The sequence below is a fragment of the Rhinolophus ferrumequinum genome, chromosome 4 (assembly GCF_004115265.2).
Source record: "Rhinolophus ferrumequinum isolate MPI-CBG mRhiFer1 chromosome 4, mRhiFer1_v1.p, whole genome shotgun sequence".
In the NCBI taxonomy this organism is placed as follows: Eukaryota; Metazoa; Chordata; class Mammalia; order Chiroptera; family Rhinolophidae; genus Rhinolophus; species Rhinolophus ferrumequinum.
In genome coordinates, this window is record NC_046287.1 from 64,972,903 (window position 1) to 64,990,725 (window position 17,823).

Sequence of the window (17,823 nt, forward strand, 5' to 3'; positions counted from 1 at the left end):
CTTTTATTCAATTAAAAAAATGTGTAAGTTCAAGTGTTATCTTACACACAAAACATTTTTTAAAACACTCAAACTAGGGTTAACTTTAGGAAATAAAAAACATAGTTTGGACAAACAATGATATTCACTTATGTGTAAGTATTATTCAGTATACAGACATTTCTAACCCATATTTAAATGCTGGCTCAGTTCTTAGTGTGATACGTAATCTTCAGTTGTGTTCCCTTACCTCATTTAAAAATTGGATTCCTTGTGAACACTTGTATTTGGCGCTTTTTAAAAATACTTTTATGTGGCAGTCTTTTTTGGGGGAGGGTATATATTTTTCTGATCTGGGTATATATTTTTATTTAGTTTCTCTGTTAAATAGATCCACTAAGTGAGAGTGTATTAATACTGCATACTTTGAGTGCTTCCCTGTGTGTCCAGAATTTAAGAATGGCATCACCTTCAGTACTGCAATACAAATCTGAAGGTGTTTGGGCTACAACTTCTGCTTCCCCATTAATCACCTGTATTGCTTCACATGGACACCAGTACCCCTTTCTCTCTCATTATTCTCTATTTGTCTCGCCTGAAATGTGTGCTTGGCTGAAGAGGATGACCTTGCCCGATAGAAATCTGCAACTCAAAACACTCTTTATGTAAAAATAAATGCTCAGCAAAATATGAAGTCCATTAAAAAAGAGTGAGGAACACGTTAACACAAGTAAATGTTAATAAATAATATGAGGTGAAAGTGGAAACTGCAGAACCATCACACGTTTGTCAGATGCCCAAGGGACAGTCACAACACCAAGAAAGTCTTCTGCAAATTAACAAAATAGGTCAACTTTTTGATGTTCAACAATTATTTTGTGTTCACCCAATAAAGCAGTTTTAGAAGGTTTACTAAAATCCCCCAGTTTCCTGCTTTCTGTCCATTGTTGTAATAAAAACAAATACACAGTGATATATGTGGCTCTAGATGTCCGGACTTGGCATTGGGGAGCAGTAAGTCTTCCCCAAGGCAGGTGGCCTTGAAAGCCTTGGAGAATGGCTAGGATAGTGCAAGAGGTATGGATGGTGTAGGTAGGGACAGGGGGACAGAACAGGAAGCTACATTCCAAGAATAGCGGGAACAAAGGGTATATGTGGTGGAGAGAGAGGGAAGGAAAGCTAACGAAACAAGGTGGGGGTCCAGGTAGTGTTTTCTAACCTAAAGAGTTTTATCTGTATCTTGAAATCTTTGGGAAGCAATTAAAGGATTTTAATCAGAGGAGGGACTTCCAACCTGCATTCCAGAAACAACTCTACAGCTATGTGGAGAGTGCAAGGGGTCAGACTGGTGGGAACAACAGTTACCAGGCTTTTGGAGAAACCAAGTAGGAATAAATGAGGAGTGTTGATGAGGACAAGTGGAATTGAAAGGCAGTAGGTAAAAAGTGCCTGGAGAGATGTCCAAACTCCCTGAAACTTTTGCATCAAGCCTGTCTCATCGCCTGTCCTTCCCAGGACAGCCACTATTTGAGGGGAGTTTTGAGGATTTATAATTATAAACTGAAAACATATGTTGGGAGAGTCAAACCTATTTGAGAAATCATACTTTAGTATGAATAAGTTGGTAATTAGATACATTCCTTCTAAAGACTCCCTGGTAGAACCTTAAGCTAACTCATCAGTTACTGGAGGAGAGACAAGGAAGGAGTCTTCCCAGACCTCCCTTTCCCCTGCCAGTGGGGAGAGGGAGAGAAACGTAGAGACACACAAACTGTCAGGGTTGGAAAACCCCATGCATCACCTAGGGTTGGTTTCTCATTTTTTTCACTGAGAGGTGCAGGGCAGAAATCACCTTAGTCCCATTTCTGAGACCCTTAACCTGTACTTTGACTGGCCGTGCATGGCTGCAATTTGAGGCTGGCATCCTCAGGCTGCTAATTCACTTTAAAATATTCAGTCTCTTTTCTGTCCATTTTAATTGAAAATAAAGTGGAGAAATCTGAAATTATTTTGGGGTGAAAGTGTTCCTGGTTTTGACGGACTAGCACTTGCAGGAGTAGGAGGTAGTCATGCTCAGTGCCATACCCCTCTCTGGGCAGCAGATGGCCAGCCCCAGGCAGTGCTTACCAGCTGCACAATGCTTTTCAGGAGCTCAGCTCCAAGGTCAGAAGGGTTAGTTAGTGAGAATCCATTTCACATGTTATCTGCCATGCTTATCTGAACAAACACACATTGCTCCGTCCCGGAAAGGAGTGTTTTGGGGCACCCTCCCGTGTTGGAGGACTCTGAGATTCACCCTTCAGGCAGTGATGAAACAGAAGGGAGTCCATTGCATTGGTGCTTGTTGGCCTTCACGGAGCTCTCTGCGAGCCCATCTGTCCCACCAGTCGGGGTACTGCTGACTTAATGACAAGCTCCTGGGTGAATTATTACCTTATATTAGATTGTATAGGTTGATGTGCCCCGAGGTCTGGTTGATGGATGCATGCTATCAATCATAATACCGTCTACCCTAGCTGGCTCTGTTATTTAGTGGTGAGTATTTAACCACAGTTGGTCCCTGAGACTCCACTATACTTCTGGCTTTGGGAATATAACCTCAGTCGATATTCTTTGGATGGAAGGGAATTTGTAACCTTAAATTCTGTCATAGTATGTACAACCGTATAAAGACTTTAATAGTTCCTAGGACAGGCCTGAGCTATGTGGTAGCTGTAAAAATATGCCAAAGAATGTCCTCACACACATTCTTCATCTTTTGTTTCCCTGTATACCTGACTCTTTTGTACACTTAACAAGCTGTCACAGTTTTCCCCATCTCTTTTCTTTCTGCTGAGCTTGGAGTCAGGTAGGGTTTCCAGGCGGGAATTCCCACCCATTCTCGGGAATTTTTTTTCCGCTTTCCTGTTCCTGAATCCTGAGATATAAACTGTTTTCTGTTCTCCACGATGAATCGTTTCTACAAAGTGATGGCCGATACTACTAACCACCTGGGTTCAAGGAGCTGATTTTCCTGATTTCCCTACCAATTTTTCTTGGGATTTAGGAATGGAAAAGCGAAAAAAATTCCCGAGAACGGGCGGGAATTCCTGCCCAGAAATCTAGTGATGAATAGGAAAAATGTCTAAGAGATACATTGTGAGTAGTACGTTTATTTCCCATTGTGGGTATTACTGGGTTCAAGGAGCCGATTTTCCTGATTTCCCGGCCAACTTTTCGCAGAATTTGGGAATGGGAAAGCGAAAAAAATTCCTGAGTACGGGAGGGAATTCCTGCCTGGAAACCCTAGCATGTGACATGATTCCTAGACCCAGTTCAACGTTTAAAAACTATGGTCTTGGACAGATCACTTAAACTCACCGAGACTCGATTTCCTTATTTGTGGGAACTGAGAATTATACCTACCTTACCCACTTTACAAAATTACTATCAATAAGATTGAGGGGAGTGATATATCTAAAAATCTTTTAAAAAATGATCTCGTTAAAAAAAGATACAGTTTTATACTCATTTAAGGTGTTAATATTATTTCATTACCTAATCTGGGTTACATTAATTATATGAGTAGCTATAATAAATTGCTTTTGCATATAAAGTGACCATTTGATAATCTTTCTATTATGAAAGGGAAATAATGGTAGTTAACATTTAGTGTCTACAATGAAGAAACTGAGGCTAAGAGAGATTTAGTAACTTGTCCAAATTTATGTTATATGTAAATGACAGAGCCAGGAACCCTAAGTGCTAGCCCCACGTTTTGTGTAGTTAAAAGCTATTAGGGTCTACTGAGTAGAAGGAACCTTTTCAGGTTCTTACAGATTTCTGTGACTTTTTTCTCTGGTATACCAGCCGACAGAACTATTCTACACACTTTTTTTTTTCTTTTGCTTTCTTTTGATTCAGACAGATAACCTGAGTGTGAGCTTATCTGGTGGGAAAACAACACCAAACAAAATGTGTAGAATAGCTACTTCATGGCATAGTTGTGAGGACTGAAAGCGCTCACGCATGCTGAGTATTTAGGAAAAGTCTCGCTCATAACAGGTCAGTCAACAAATATCAGTGATCTCCTTTCCTTTGGCAAAGTATTTCTCCTTTTCACATTCCAGCTGATCGGGCAGCAACACACTTTATATGAATTCAACTTTAATTTTCCACTTAAAGGTATAATAAAATAATAATACTATTTAAAAATAACATAGCAAATAGTTATTGGATATTTATGTGTCAGACTCTGAAATAAATGTTTTGTCAATTTTACCTCATACAATTCTCATAAGTACTCTAATTAGGTACCATTATTATCTACATTTTGGAAATTTAGTTATGGGATAGGTTAAAAGAGCTGGGGAGCTGAGATATGAATCCCGGCAGACTGAGCCTATAGCTCGTTCCCTTAGTCACTGTGGATTGCGGGAATTCCATGGATGAAAGAAGAAAAATGCACTTTTGGTGATTTCTGAGACCAAGATCATTTCGTGGGTGAGGGGGAAAAAGTATTCTGGACTTAAAAATAGATTAAAGTACATCCGTACCTTAAAGGGAGCACACCTTTAAAACCAAAGTTTTTAACCAGAATTCTACATCATTTTTATGATTCTATCTATATATTTAATTCTGTATCTGAGAGAGAAACAATCAAACCTTAGAATCACATCTGTGGAGTCCTTGAAAGCAGTGCTCTGCAGTCTGGAGGAAGTTTTACCTTTGCTCTGTGCTGGATTCCACAGTGTCCTTTACCCAAGACTTCATAGAACCCTGGGAACAAAAGGCATTTTATGGGACTTACTTCATTTAAAAAACGTTTTGAAAAGATTCTGCATTTCAGATAGATGAAAATCTTATTTCAAAACTTCCAGAGTCATATTGCCCGCACAACCCACTGCTTTATTACACTCGCCATAAAAGACTAAGGAAATAAATCAATCATCAGAATTCCTTATGTTGTGGCTGAAGTTGTTTTTCTTAGGTGGAGTTGGGGCCAGTTAATCATTACCTATTTTTGATCAAAACCTGAAATTTTTATTTATTTTCTTGAGTTTTACAGAAGTGTGTGGATAGTCCTGGTAATTTCTACTCCATTTCTCGACTCCTTTGAAACCTAGATTGAAGGAAGTGTAAATGACTTCTGGAATGCAGCCTTTTGGTGGCAGAGAAAATTAAGTGGAAACAGAATTTCAGACTTGAGACCCGATTGTAGATCTGTCACTCTCCTTCAATGGGCTGTATGACCTTGAGCAAGTCACTCCAATTCTCTGGGTTTGGTTTTCTTATCTGTGAATGAGGTATTTGGACTACGTGATTTCTAAGGTTCCTTTTAGTTGTCAAATTTTGGGTTTCTACATGATAACCCTGAAAGACTACATTTATTAAATCTGCACTATGGCTAAAAGATTATTCGTTTGTTACAGAGTTTTTTGATGTCGTCTGGTCTGAAGAATCGCCAGCAGCTCTGATGATAGCTTAAGAAGACTGCATGCTGTTCCCTCTCAATGCCAAGCCAGGCCCACTGGAAACCTCGGATCTCAGTCCTTCATGGAGACCAGGGCCCAGCAGGAATGGCAATGGAGGAAATTGGCACCCAGATGGTCCCTCCACGTGAGATTGTCTCAGGCTATGGGCTGACTGGAGAACACCTGGTAGCCAGGCTAGCCCTCTGTCAGTCACCCAGGGCAGAGCAGCATGGTGCGGGTTCAGAGGAGGAAGCTTTGGGCATCTTGTCTGTGCATCACAGCTACCATCTTTCTGCTTGTCACACTCCAGGTACCAAGAATTTGGGTTGTGTAGTGTTGATTCCTGGGCCTTTGCCACCACTCCTGCCCCACCCTCTTCTCTCCAAGTGCTTTATGTTTTGCTTTGTCTTTCAGGATCAGGGTTTTCTGTCTAAGGTACTAGAAATACTTTCTTTTTTAACAGATGAAACTAGTTTTAGTGAGTGGGTGTGTCAGGTAGAAACAAAATCAGTGAGCTGGGGGTTCAGTTTGTGACTCTTGTAGGGTCCTGATTTCAGAGGAAAGTACAGCTCAGTTTGTCTTATGGGGTCAAAATTTGATGGATTCCTCCAAGTCCCCTATTGTAATCACTTTTGAAACATGGCATTCTTAAGAAAGCCTATTCTGAGAACAAGACAGTTTGTTCTGCATAACACAACATCTGCATTTATAAATTTGTCATTCTTGACATACAAGTACGCTGCTTGACCAAGGACTGTGTCATGGTGAATGAACTGAAAGATTTCTTTAGTCCTCCCACTTACTTCACTTAGTTGGTTATTCTGAACTTCATTTGCTGATTTCAATTTAAAGTAAAAATTACACAGGGAGAGTAAAAGTACAGATATGAATTCATATATATTTAGCAACCATTCAAGTACCAGCTGTCCATTTCAAAATCCAAAGGACTTAAAGATTATTTGTGGATGTTAGTAGTTCAGGTGTGGGGCTGATGGAAACGGAGGTGTTTTCTGGGCTGTTTCACTTTAGGGGAGCTCCCTTCCTGATTAGGATTGAATGAGATAATGCTTATAAGAGCACTTTGGCCAATAGTTGGGCGCAGTATTCTGCCACCCGCTGCCAAATAAGGATTCCACTCAGAGGAAACACTTGCCTCCTTCTTTTGTCTGTCTTGGAGCTACTAGGACCTGCTTGAGCAGAAGGGGCTGGAGTTTTCTGCTTCTTTCTATGGGAAGTTATGAGAAAACTTTGATCTTATTAGATATTTACTTTAGCACTTTCTCCAGTGATGAGGAATGCCCGTGTCTAAGCTAAGAGCCTTACTTTTGGTGTCAGACTAAGTTGCCATGTGTTTGGTATGCATATCATATCATTTCTAAGCTTGCAGAGTGTGAGAGGAGGTATAATTACTGGAGTTGAACCTTCGTTTGAGTCTTAGTTTCAGTTTGCCACTAATAATATGGTTTGGGGTATTTCCCAGTTCTCACTGATACATTGAATGCTTCAATGTTCAGAGTTGTGGCAATTTCAATTTTTTTTTAAACACTCTAGATGAAAATATATAATTTCTATGTATTTAGGACCATTTCTGATTTTACTGGTTTGGAGGCAAGGCAGATGAAATAATTTGCCCCATAAGCAGCATAGAGGAAGGGTACATTTAAAAAAAAATCATGTCTTGGATACTGTATTAGTTTGCTAAGGCTGCTATAGTAAAGTACCACTCTGTGGCTTAAACAACAGAAATTTATTTTCTTTTTGTTGTGGAGGCTAGAAGTCCAAGATCAAGGGTCAGCAAGCAGGGTTGTTTCTTCTGAGGCCTCTCTCCTTGGTTTGTGGATGGCCATCTCTGCCCTCTGTCTTCATATGGTCTTCCTTCTATACTTGTCTGTATCCTAATCTCTTTTTTATAAGGACACCAGTCATATCGAATGACCTTATTTTAACTTATGACCTTATTTTAACTTAATTACCTTTTTAAAGAACTGATCTCCTAACTCAGTCACATTCTGAGGCATGGGGGGTTAGGGCTTCAACAGATGGATTTTGGGGGGACACAGTTCAGCCTATAAAAGATCTTCTAACATAATTAATAACTAATCTAAACATGAAAATGTTATGTTGACATGCAGTTAAGCTAAAACATTGTAGTTCTCTGGAGGAAATCATTCATCTGAGATACTGTTTTCCACTCACATGTTACTATATTTTGTATATACTACCTGTAAATTCTTTGGGGATATGTGTGTGTGTGTGTGTGTGTGTGTGTGTGTGTGTGTATTTAATTTTATTTACTTTTTAATTGCACAAATAGTTCATTGATACATTTGGAGTATTTTAAAGCAAATCTAGGATTTGCTTGGATATTATTTCACCTGGATTTACTTTAGTATGATTGTCTGATGATGGGAACTTTTAAAAATTTAGTATAACCATATTATTATTGTCACACCTAACAAAATTAATAATTACTCAGCAACATCTATAGCCTAGGCCATGTTAAATTTTCCTTGATTATCTCAAAAAAGTTTTTTATAATGGGTTAGTTTAAATCTGGAATAAACAAATCCCACACATTGCATTTAGTTGGTGTGTCGCAAGTTTTGTGTTTTTTTTTCTTGTCTATAAAAGTTTCTTTTGCCTTACCTTTTATTCCATGTCATGGATTTGTTGAAGAAACTAGGTCATTTGTGCTTTTGAATTTTTCAGATTTTGGATTTGGCTGATTTTATCCTCATGGATTTCTATAATATGTTCCTTTATCCCCCCATATTTCCTACCACTAAGGCTAACTAGTTTTTTTTAAAAGCTGTTTGGCAGAAAACTCTTTCCTAAACCAGTCCCTGTTATTCAGAAATGAGCTTATACCTCACATAATAGACATTGATTAGAAATGTGGAGCAAAATTTGTCTTTGAAGTTATATCCCATGGTTGTTTAAAAGCCTGTGTTTAAAGTGGTTGGATGTACATTTGCAGAGAAGGTTGGGTGAAAGGATGTGTTTGGCTACAAGTCAACTCCATTCCATCAAGCTTCTGGGGAAAAGCCACATTATTATGTTATCATAAAAATGTTGAGAAAGCTATCGGCATGGGTTCGTTAAACTTGAGTTTCAGAGATTGTTTTACTGTTCTAATGCTGACTTTGGTGTCACAGGTGATCCATGACTTTTTAAAGCTAATATCATTCTTTATTCCTTTTGGAATACTGCTTGGTTTTCACTCAGTGGTTAATATTTTTTTGGCCATTGGATCCCTCAGAGAATCCAGTGCAAGTTATCGACCCTCCCCAGGGAGTTACAGGCTTTCTATTGCAATAGTGACCAGTGGCCCTATTCTGACACCAGGGATAACAAGCATGTGAAGAAAGCACCACCCTTGACTGCTAAGAGAGGGCCTCACAGGTCATGTCCTCTGTTGACTGGTGGAGGAGTTAATACATAAATATGTGTCTGCCTTTACCTACTGTAATTGTTGTGTAGTCTGACTACTGATGTTTCAGTTACGTATGAAACAGACCAGCCCCTTTTATACTGCTTTCTGTAACCTATTTTTATAATGCCAATTCAATATCAAACCTTAAAGTTTGATGAAAAGGCAGCACTTTTGGAGAACAACTGCCCCTTTTATTCCACTCTGTCCACCCTGCCCTTCAGGTTACTGTTACTGATGGCTTAGTTGTCCAGTGACCCAGACTATCCTGAAATAAATAAAAACTTGTTTTTATCTAGGAGGGAGCCCAGTACTCATAGTCTGCTTCACCATCTTGATTTCATAGTGGACATTATTAAAAATAGAAGACCCATGTCACAACTCCTTTAATTATAATAAAAAGAAACCATTTGGTAATTCATAACCCATTTTCCCTACAATGTAATCTCTAGGAATAGCCAGGCAATATCCCTGACTCTCACAGTTTTCATTAAGAGACAAAACTATTTCTGGATAATATACGTGCATACAAAATGGAGGAGAAATGTATCTCTTATGTGTGTAGTAGAATTAGGCACCCTTGTTGGTAGGTATTTTGGAGGCTTTGTCCATTCCCTAATCCCTGGAACCTGTATTACCTTACATGGCTAAAGGGACTTTATAGATGGGAGTAGGGTGACACACTTTGGGATGAGGAGATTATCCTAAATTGCCCCAGTGGTCCCAATGAGAACCTTGCCTACCTATAGTCGGAGAAAGGTGAGACGACAGAAGAAGATTCAGAGAGATGCACAAGCCAAAACTTGTGGTTGGCTCTAGAAGATAGAAAAGCAAGGAAACGATCCCCCTCACTGCCCCCAGAATCCCCAGAAAGGAACATAGTCTTGCTGAAACCCTGATTTTAGCCCAGTGAGACTGGTTTCAGGCTTCTGACCTCCAGAACTATATGATAATAAATGTGTATTGTTTTAAATTGCTAAGCATGTGGTAATTTGTTACAGCAGCGTAGAAACCTAATAAGAGACTAAATCATCAAGATGAATGAGAGGTGTGCAAGAGGAAATTAAACAGTCTGACTCTAGTAATTGTCTTCTCTTAGGTAGTGGTGGAGCTGGGAAAATTGGAAAGGAAGAAGTTTAAAAATTCCAATTTACGAGATGGACATGCAAAAATGGAGGAAGAGCCTACACATCTCTATCCATTCCCTAAGAAAGAAGCACTGACCCTGAATAGGAAAACAAAATTGGACACTGATAAGTACCCCGTTATGCTCTGGTGGTCCCCATTGACTGGGGAAAGTGGAAGGCTGGGCCAGTGTGGAGCAGACGCCTGTTTCTTCACCATCAACCGGACCTACCTACGTCATCACATGACGAAAGCCTTCCTCTTCTATGGTGAGTGGGGCTTTTGCTTTTCTCCCTTTGCTTGCTGACATCCTTCTCTAAAGCTGAGTTACTGCTTACCTCCCGAGGAAGAGATGGTAGAGCTCCTCTTGAAAACACTTTGGTGTGTCTGATTTCCTTTGTATGTGCTCTCTGGAAGCCCTGAGCATTTGGCAAATATGATAAACACATGTAAATAAGCCTTGTCCAACGTAGAGGTGGTTGGCTGGGCCACTTGGTATTAATGGAGGAGAAGACATTTCAAATCACCTTTTCACTGCTGGGTCCTGTGCTCACTGAATTTGGTATTCGGGGAATTGGGTATTGATTATATTGCTGATACCAATTCAGAATGTCATGTGATGATTGCCAGGGGATTTTAATTACCATACCAGGTGTTTAATTGGGCATAAGCTAAGCACAATGATCTTTTTTCATTAGTTAAAAACAAAAAGATTGTTCAGCATCAGCCTTTAACAGCAAATTGGTGTTCATTACTTCTTGAGACTGATTATATGTCATGCTGGATTGAAGGGCAAACAAACCCCACTAGGTGGAGTTAGTAAGATGCCAGCAGCCATTAGAAATACAGAGTCCCTGGGTGATGAGTGGTAGGGAGAAGGAGAAATGCATATTAGCAAACTCGACCAAATATAGGCAAGGTTAATCAGTTAAGTTAGGAAGTCAATGAAAGGAAATCTGCTTTACAGTGGTATGAGTGTGTGTGTGTGTGTGTGTGTGTGTGTGTGTGTGTGTGTGTAAGTATAGTATTGGCTTTGGAGAGGCAGGACTGAGACTAGCGTGTAGAGTTGAGTCATTTTTGGTATTCTGCTTAACAATTTAAATACAGCAGAAAATGGGTTTAGCAGGAACCAGGAATCGTGTATATGCTGTGCAGTTGCTCAGGGTTACAGAGCAATGGGCACCAATGCCCTGGCTTAGGTAAGGAGCCAGGGAAATTCCAGGTCCTTAAAAATCCAGATATAGTGGAGTCCAGGTCTTCCCTGAAGATCTGCTAATGTCCCCAGCATCTTGTTTTCCACCTACACTTACAAAAGGGAATCAACATAGGGCCAGGCTGGTGGCTGATTTGTCCTGAGGGGAGAGAGTAGTGTCAGATGCTTATTTTGAACATCATTGGATCACAGGTCCCCCTGAAGGTGTAATGTAATATATAGAATTGTATCATGATACCTTTCTAAAATCCAAAGAATTCTGAATTCTGAAACATAAAGCTCTGAGAGTTTACATAAGGGATTATGATTCTCTAGTTGTGTTTTGAGATGAACAAAATTAAATGTATGAGTTTAGTTTCCCAAATTTAACAGAACCTCCTAGAAACTGTGTATTTCAGTTATACACAGAAAGTGCAGATAATATTACGGGTACTTAATGTACACTACGCCATAGCTTAAGAAATAAAATATTATAAGTATAATTTAAACCCTCTATGAGCCCTTCCGTGACCCCATTCCATTACCTTTCCTCCTGCTCCAGAGGGAATGAGGATTCTGAAGTTGGTGTGTGTGTGTATGTGTGTGTGTGTGTGTGTGTGTGTGTGTGTGTACATACTACACAATAACATAAATAATATATAACATTATTTTGTATGTTCTAAAAATTATGTAAGTAGTATGATATGTTAACTTTCTATCTGTCACTTGTTTTTTCTCTTACATGGTTTTTGAGGTTTATCAATGTTGGTTACTTACAGCTCCAGTTCATCCATTTTCACTGTTGTATAGTATTCCATGGTATTTATATATCACACTTCATTTAACCATTTTCCTGTCTTTGGACACTTAGGCTATTTAAAGCAAACTTATGGCAAACAGTGCTACAACAAACAATGCACGTACATGTGTGAGATTTTGTGAGGTTTCGTACCTGGCAGGGGAATTACTCAGTATGCATTTATGTTTACTAGCTATTACCAAACCAATATCCCAAGTGGTTGTATCACTGTCACTGTCTTTTAAACATTTAAAACTTTTTAACATTTTATACGTGCACATATAGCTCCTGTATTTCCAAATAGTGTACTTAGATTGTTACTTCTTGATTTGTTAGTTTTAGACATTATATACGTAAGGTAAGTGTATATATATATGAATATATGTGTGTATATATGTGTGTGTGTGTATGTGTGTGTATATATATATATATATATGCATTTATACATATATATATTTAAATATACGCATATATATGTACTCATCTTACTATGGAAAATGAGTATTTAACTGTCCTTCCTCACCTCTGCACCCCCGACTTGCTCGATTTCTTATCCCATATCTTTCCAGAAAGTCATATTATTTAAGATAGATTAATGTTCAGTGTTTACTTCAGTACGTAATCACCGTGAACCAAGATTACTTGTAGTATACTAAGATTACGTTTCCCACACAGTTTGTTGTTTTCCCTGAAGTAGAATCAGACATTATTTTTTCTTGTCATCAACATTTTTGTTTAGTTTGTATGTGCTAGAATATAAATACATAACAATATACCCTTTCTTATCATGGGTAGTCTTTTGTATAACTAAAATCTATAGCCAGTATTTCACAGAACAAAAGAAAACTACGTCTGTAAATTATCAGAAAATCAACAAGAATATAAGAAAATAATACATTTTTATATAAATTGTAGAGGATAGTTATAATGCAAATCTATTATTTTCCTCTCTATCTCAATTTTACAAAATAAAGTTAACATGCTAAGAAGGCATAAACACTGGGGCCCTTTCAAAAGACAGTGATCAAAGACCAAATTTTATCTTGATGTCATATATTGTTCTTAGTTCTTAACTGGAGTGGAGTTTCCTTTCATAGTCTTCTTTAGGTGGTGGTAGTTTGGCAAGATTTCCATCAGGAAATGCAGTTGTAGTGTCTGGGGCTGTGGTCGCTCAGTCTGCACCCAACGAAGACAATCTACACCATAGATCATTGTATTCTCAAGAATGACTTCAAACGTATTTAGATTGTGACAAGCCCAATGATGCAACCACTGGTCAATATTACATTTCTGCCTATGTATGCTTTTGATTCAATCCCAAGTCTATTTTCATGGCTTGGGAATAACCCCCAACTTCAAGCACATTATTTGTGCCAATGATCATAGGTTTGGGTTCTGGATCTTCAGCATCAGGGGTGATATTATTAGGGTGGGCATTTATGATAAGCGCCTGTTCTTCTATTAGGTTACCTTCACCGATCACTATTGGCCCGGCTTCCACAATAATTCGTGCTTTAGGGTGGATCACTGTCCTAGGTCCTATGGTTACATCACCTCTGATTTCACTTTCTACACATACAACTGCTCCAGGAGCAATCTTCGTACTCTTTTGACTCTTCTCTGCCATGGGTTGTCCCAGGTCTCCAATGGGAGCTGAGATCGATACCTAGAATCAGATATTCTTAAAAAAATGTCTCCCAGAGATTCCTGACTTGCTCCAGTTGAGAGCAGTCATCCTTTTTGTGTGGTGCACAGCTGCTGTCCTGGCTCTCCATCATTCGGGGGTTTCCCTGTGCCTCTCTCTTGCATTTTCTGTTTCTTCAATGCCCAGTCTTCCTCTTTCTTGGTTTATGTCTTTATTTCTATATGTTCTGAGAAAGATTCATGGAAGGTAAGTTTTTAGAGACTTTGTATTTGTGAAAATGTATTCATTTTACCTTTACCTTCATTGATCGTTTAGCTCAGCATAGAATTCCAGGTTGGAAATTCTTTTCTTACTGAATTTTAAAGATATTTTCCCACTGTCTTTTAGCTTCCAGTATTACTTATGGGGAATCCAAAGCTATTTTGATTCCCCATCCTTTGTGTGTAGTGTGCTTTTTATGTTCCCCTCTCCTTCTCTGGAAAAATACAGAAACTTCTCTTTTTCACCAGTTTGCAAATTCAGTAATGATTACTTTGGTGTAGGTCTATTTCCTTTTATTAAGGTGGGCACTTAAATATTTGGTTGTCAGGAAGTCTATAAAGCAGTATTTAGTTTAGTGACTTTTCCAGGACTCACAGTTCTACATGTTCACACATGTAATTTTATTAGTACAGTAAGACTCAGTTTTTCTCTCAGTGGTGGACTTGCCTCCAACCAAATTCCCAGAGGACTGATGCGTCAACTAGAATGTTTCTGGTTTGATTTTCCTACTTCAGATTTTGTTACTCCCCAGCTCCTTAATTACCGATGATTCTTACTGAGAACTGAATATACGCCATTTTTATTATCCTGGCAGTCAAGGCTCTGTGTAATCTGACTCAACCTACCTCCTAAATTTAACTCCTGTGATTCTGTCAACTAAAGCCTATGTTTAAAAATCAAACTAGAATAGTCACCATTTTAGGCATAAGCCACAAATGCTCCTAACTTAGCACCATGGTTTATTTTGTTTCTGTGTCCTAGAGTGTCCTTTTCATATTGATCCTGTCAAAATAATCTACTGAATACCTACCATTTGTTTGGCAGTGTGGATGAATGATATAGTGTCTTATGTTAGATTGTGATCTGGACACAAAGATACTACCCAGCTATAATGCAGGCTAAATGTTATATATACTATAAGAGAAATGTTAATAAATCTTGTGGGATTTCAAGGAAAGGAGAGAGCACATATGATTGGAGGGATCAGGAAAGGCTTCATAAGACATTCGTTCATAAAAGAGGAGAAATTTGAAGTGGGTCTTGAGGGATAATGGAATTGCATTATGTTGGGATTGAAGAACAGTTCAGTATGAAGAACGGCATGAATGGGGGCATGAAGGTAGAAAATTATGGGTAATATCTGAGGTACAGCAAGGCCATGACATAGTTTTGTGTAAGAGAGAGATATCATTCAAAAACCTTGAATGTTGGCTTAAGATTTTGCATCAAATTAGGCGATGGTATCAAGGAGCCGCTAAAAGTGGAAAGGTATTTTAAAAAACAACTTAAATGTAACACATATGATCCAGCCTGATTCTCCCCATTAGATGCAGCCTCTCTCCTGTAAATGTTCACAGGGCACTTTATATTTCTTTTGTGTCATTTAATTGAATATCTACTATATGCCAGGCACAATGCCAGTTATAGGTAAATAAGGTAACTATGGCATTTGGTGTTGTCCTATTTGATCTTCTCTCCCCTAGTAGAGTATAAAGTTCTTGAAGATAGGGCAACATCCATCATCTTAGTACCTCCTCACTCCCTATATCTGCATAGTGCCTTGTACACAGTAATAGTAGAACTAATACAATATTAACACATTAATACTAAAAGCTGTGTTTTATATTTTTTAGTTGTCCTTAAATATCTATTGCATTTTAGGCCAATGTTCATTATATGCACTTTTTTTACATAGCCTTGCAACCTTAAGAAGCTATGCTTGTTCTCCGAAGTAGGAACTTCTGGTGTGGGGGCAGAAGCACAGGCTGTTGGTGAATTACCTGTACCACGCAACCTTTCAGGAAATGTCATAGAGTAGGAGGTACACCATCTAGTCTGACACACTACTTCTCTCCTTTTATGCAGCAAGTGTTCATCCATCAGCAATGTTATGACTTGCTTGGACTTTTCCTGGATATGATAACCTGAAAAATACATTGAATTTGCTTAGAAAAAAATACTAATTAAGGCTACAATTAATTTTTATTCAAAGGAAAATTAGGAAAAAATGAGTATGTGTAGCTACTCAGGAAATACTCATTGACACTTAGAGACATAAAGGACCTGAGAGAGAGTCTGAACTCCTCTTTGTAAAGATGAGAAGACCGAAGCTCAGTAAGGTTAGGGATGTGCCAGGATTGCATAGGAGTTCGCAGCATAGTTGGACTGAGAACCAGGGTGGCCTGATACCTGATCCAGCACTCTCTCACTTATACCCTATTTGAATGTACACTTATGAGTATAATTATACCTGGATATTTGGATTTTGGAATTGCTTAAGGTGTATGGTTTTTAGCTGACTGAATTAGAAATTCAGTTCATTAATAAGGTCTGTTGAGCAAAATAGAGTGAAGACAACACATTTCTTTCTGAGGGTTCCAAATTCTAATTAACTAGGTCACTTGAAACTACAAATGGGACTCTGGTGCAGCAGGATTGAAAAAAGAAAAGCCAGGGAAAATGTTTCAGGCGTCAAAAGCTGACCTAATTAAGGGAAATGAAAACTCGAAGGATTATTTGACCTCACAGCTTTTATAAATCAGAATATTTTACAGTTTGTTTACTTTGTGACCTTTCTTTGTCTTCTTCCTAGAGATGATTCATTTACTTAATATAAACACATCTGGAGTTAATAGTTAAAGACTTTCACTAGTGAAATACAACAAATGCTGTGCTGGTTTTAGTCAATTGTGAAATGCAAGGCTTTAGCTACATAAACAGTTCTCTCAAAAATTAAGCCGTCACAAGTGAATAAATTATCTTTTAAACCAAAAGTCCATAGAGTTACAGAAGTTAATCTTAGAAACTATCGCTGTAATGATTTCAAAACACAACTCTGTGTTTTTAAACAGTCCTCTTGAAATGGTCTTTCATGAAGGAGACCTTGATGAGAATTGTGGTTAGGGTGGGAACTGCTATGTGTTAGGTGAGCTTCCAAGTAAAAGTTTTAGTAAATATAGGCTCAAGGAGAAAAAGAAAAAAATAAGCTACTGAAATATTTTACTTCCTCAGGAATATGAATGTTAGCACAGTTTGATGAAGTCTGGAGGTTATGAAGAGAAAGAACGTCGGGCTGGTCTTCCTCAAGAGAGAACTCACTGCAGTCCCGCTGTTAGGATTGTTAACGACTGGGTCCCACGTGATTGGTGGGAGTCCTGGTACCTCCACCCTAGGAGCAGGCTCCTTGCTCCCCCTACCCAAGCATTTTCTTGAATGGGATGATCTCATTTTCTTTTTCAAAACAACTTCATAGGTAGGAATTTTATCTATTTTGATGAAGAGGAAACTAAGGCACAGAGTTAAAGGCACCCACTTATGTGGGTGATGGGAATCATAACTTTCTCATAATGGCAAAGTGTGAGATAATATAGACCAAATTACATTTCCATCCTTAGAGAAGACTTAAAGGAATAATCAGAAATGGATAGTATCATTCTAGAAGACTTCTTGAAGGACATAAGTTAACAAGGAAGGTTTTGAGAAAAAGAAGTGTGGATGTAAGAGGAGAGTGTGGAGAGATGCGTGCACAGAAGTATTGAGCAAAGCAACAGAAATCAGCGTTGCAGGAAACTCTGTGGCCTGTGCAAGGCCAGAACAAGTTCTGGTTTTAGAAAAATCTACTGAGTAATAAAGATACACACCATCTGTGGATTACCAGTTCTCAGAGACTTGATATAAAATACATTTAGAACAAATGTTAGCAAACAGTAGATACTTCCTTCATTTCAGAGGACACGTTAGGATTTTAGTGTCTTAGTGTAATCACGTTAGGATTTCTCAGTGTCTTAGTGTAATCATGTAGGAGTGGGAGCCCAACTGTTCAGACAAGGCCTCTCAAGAGTCAGTCCTCTGGTGGAATCCTCATCTCTCAATGTCCACTCAAATTTTTCAGTCCACTGGGAATTATTAGTTAGACTACTAAATGAATGGTGCCGATCT

At 38.6% G+C, this 17,823-nt stretch overlaps 1 protein-coding gene and 1 pseudogene across 3 annotated transcripts in view; one reads left to right on the top strand and one right to left on the bottom strand.

Annotated features, from left to right (window-relative positions):
• The window catches only part of FUT10 (fucosyltransferase 10), a 74,889-nt gene that overhangs the window by 7,324 nt on the left and 49,742 nt on the right, over positions 1 to 17,823 (top strand). For all 3 annotated transcript variants that reach the window (XM_033105202.1, XM_033105201.1, XM_033105200.1), the window contains exons 2-3: positions 5,391 to 5,742; positions 9,962 to 10,256. In XM_033105202.1, coding sequence (XP_032961093.1) covers positions 5,662 to 5,742; positions 9,962 to 10,256 — 376 coding nt within the window. In that variant the 5' untranslated portion in view covers positions 5,391 to 5,661. The remainder of the gene's footprint in view (positions 1 to 5,390; positions 5,743 to 9,961; positions 10,257 to 17,823) is intronic.
• Positions 13,041 to 13,605, bottom strand: LOC117021810 (dynactin subunit 6-like; annotated as a pseudogene).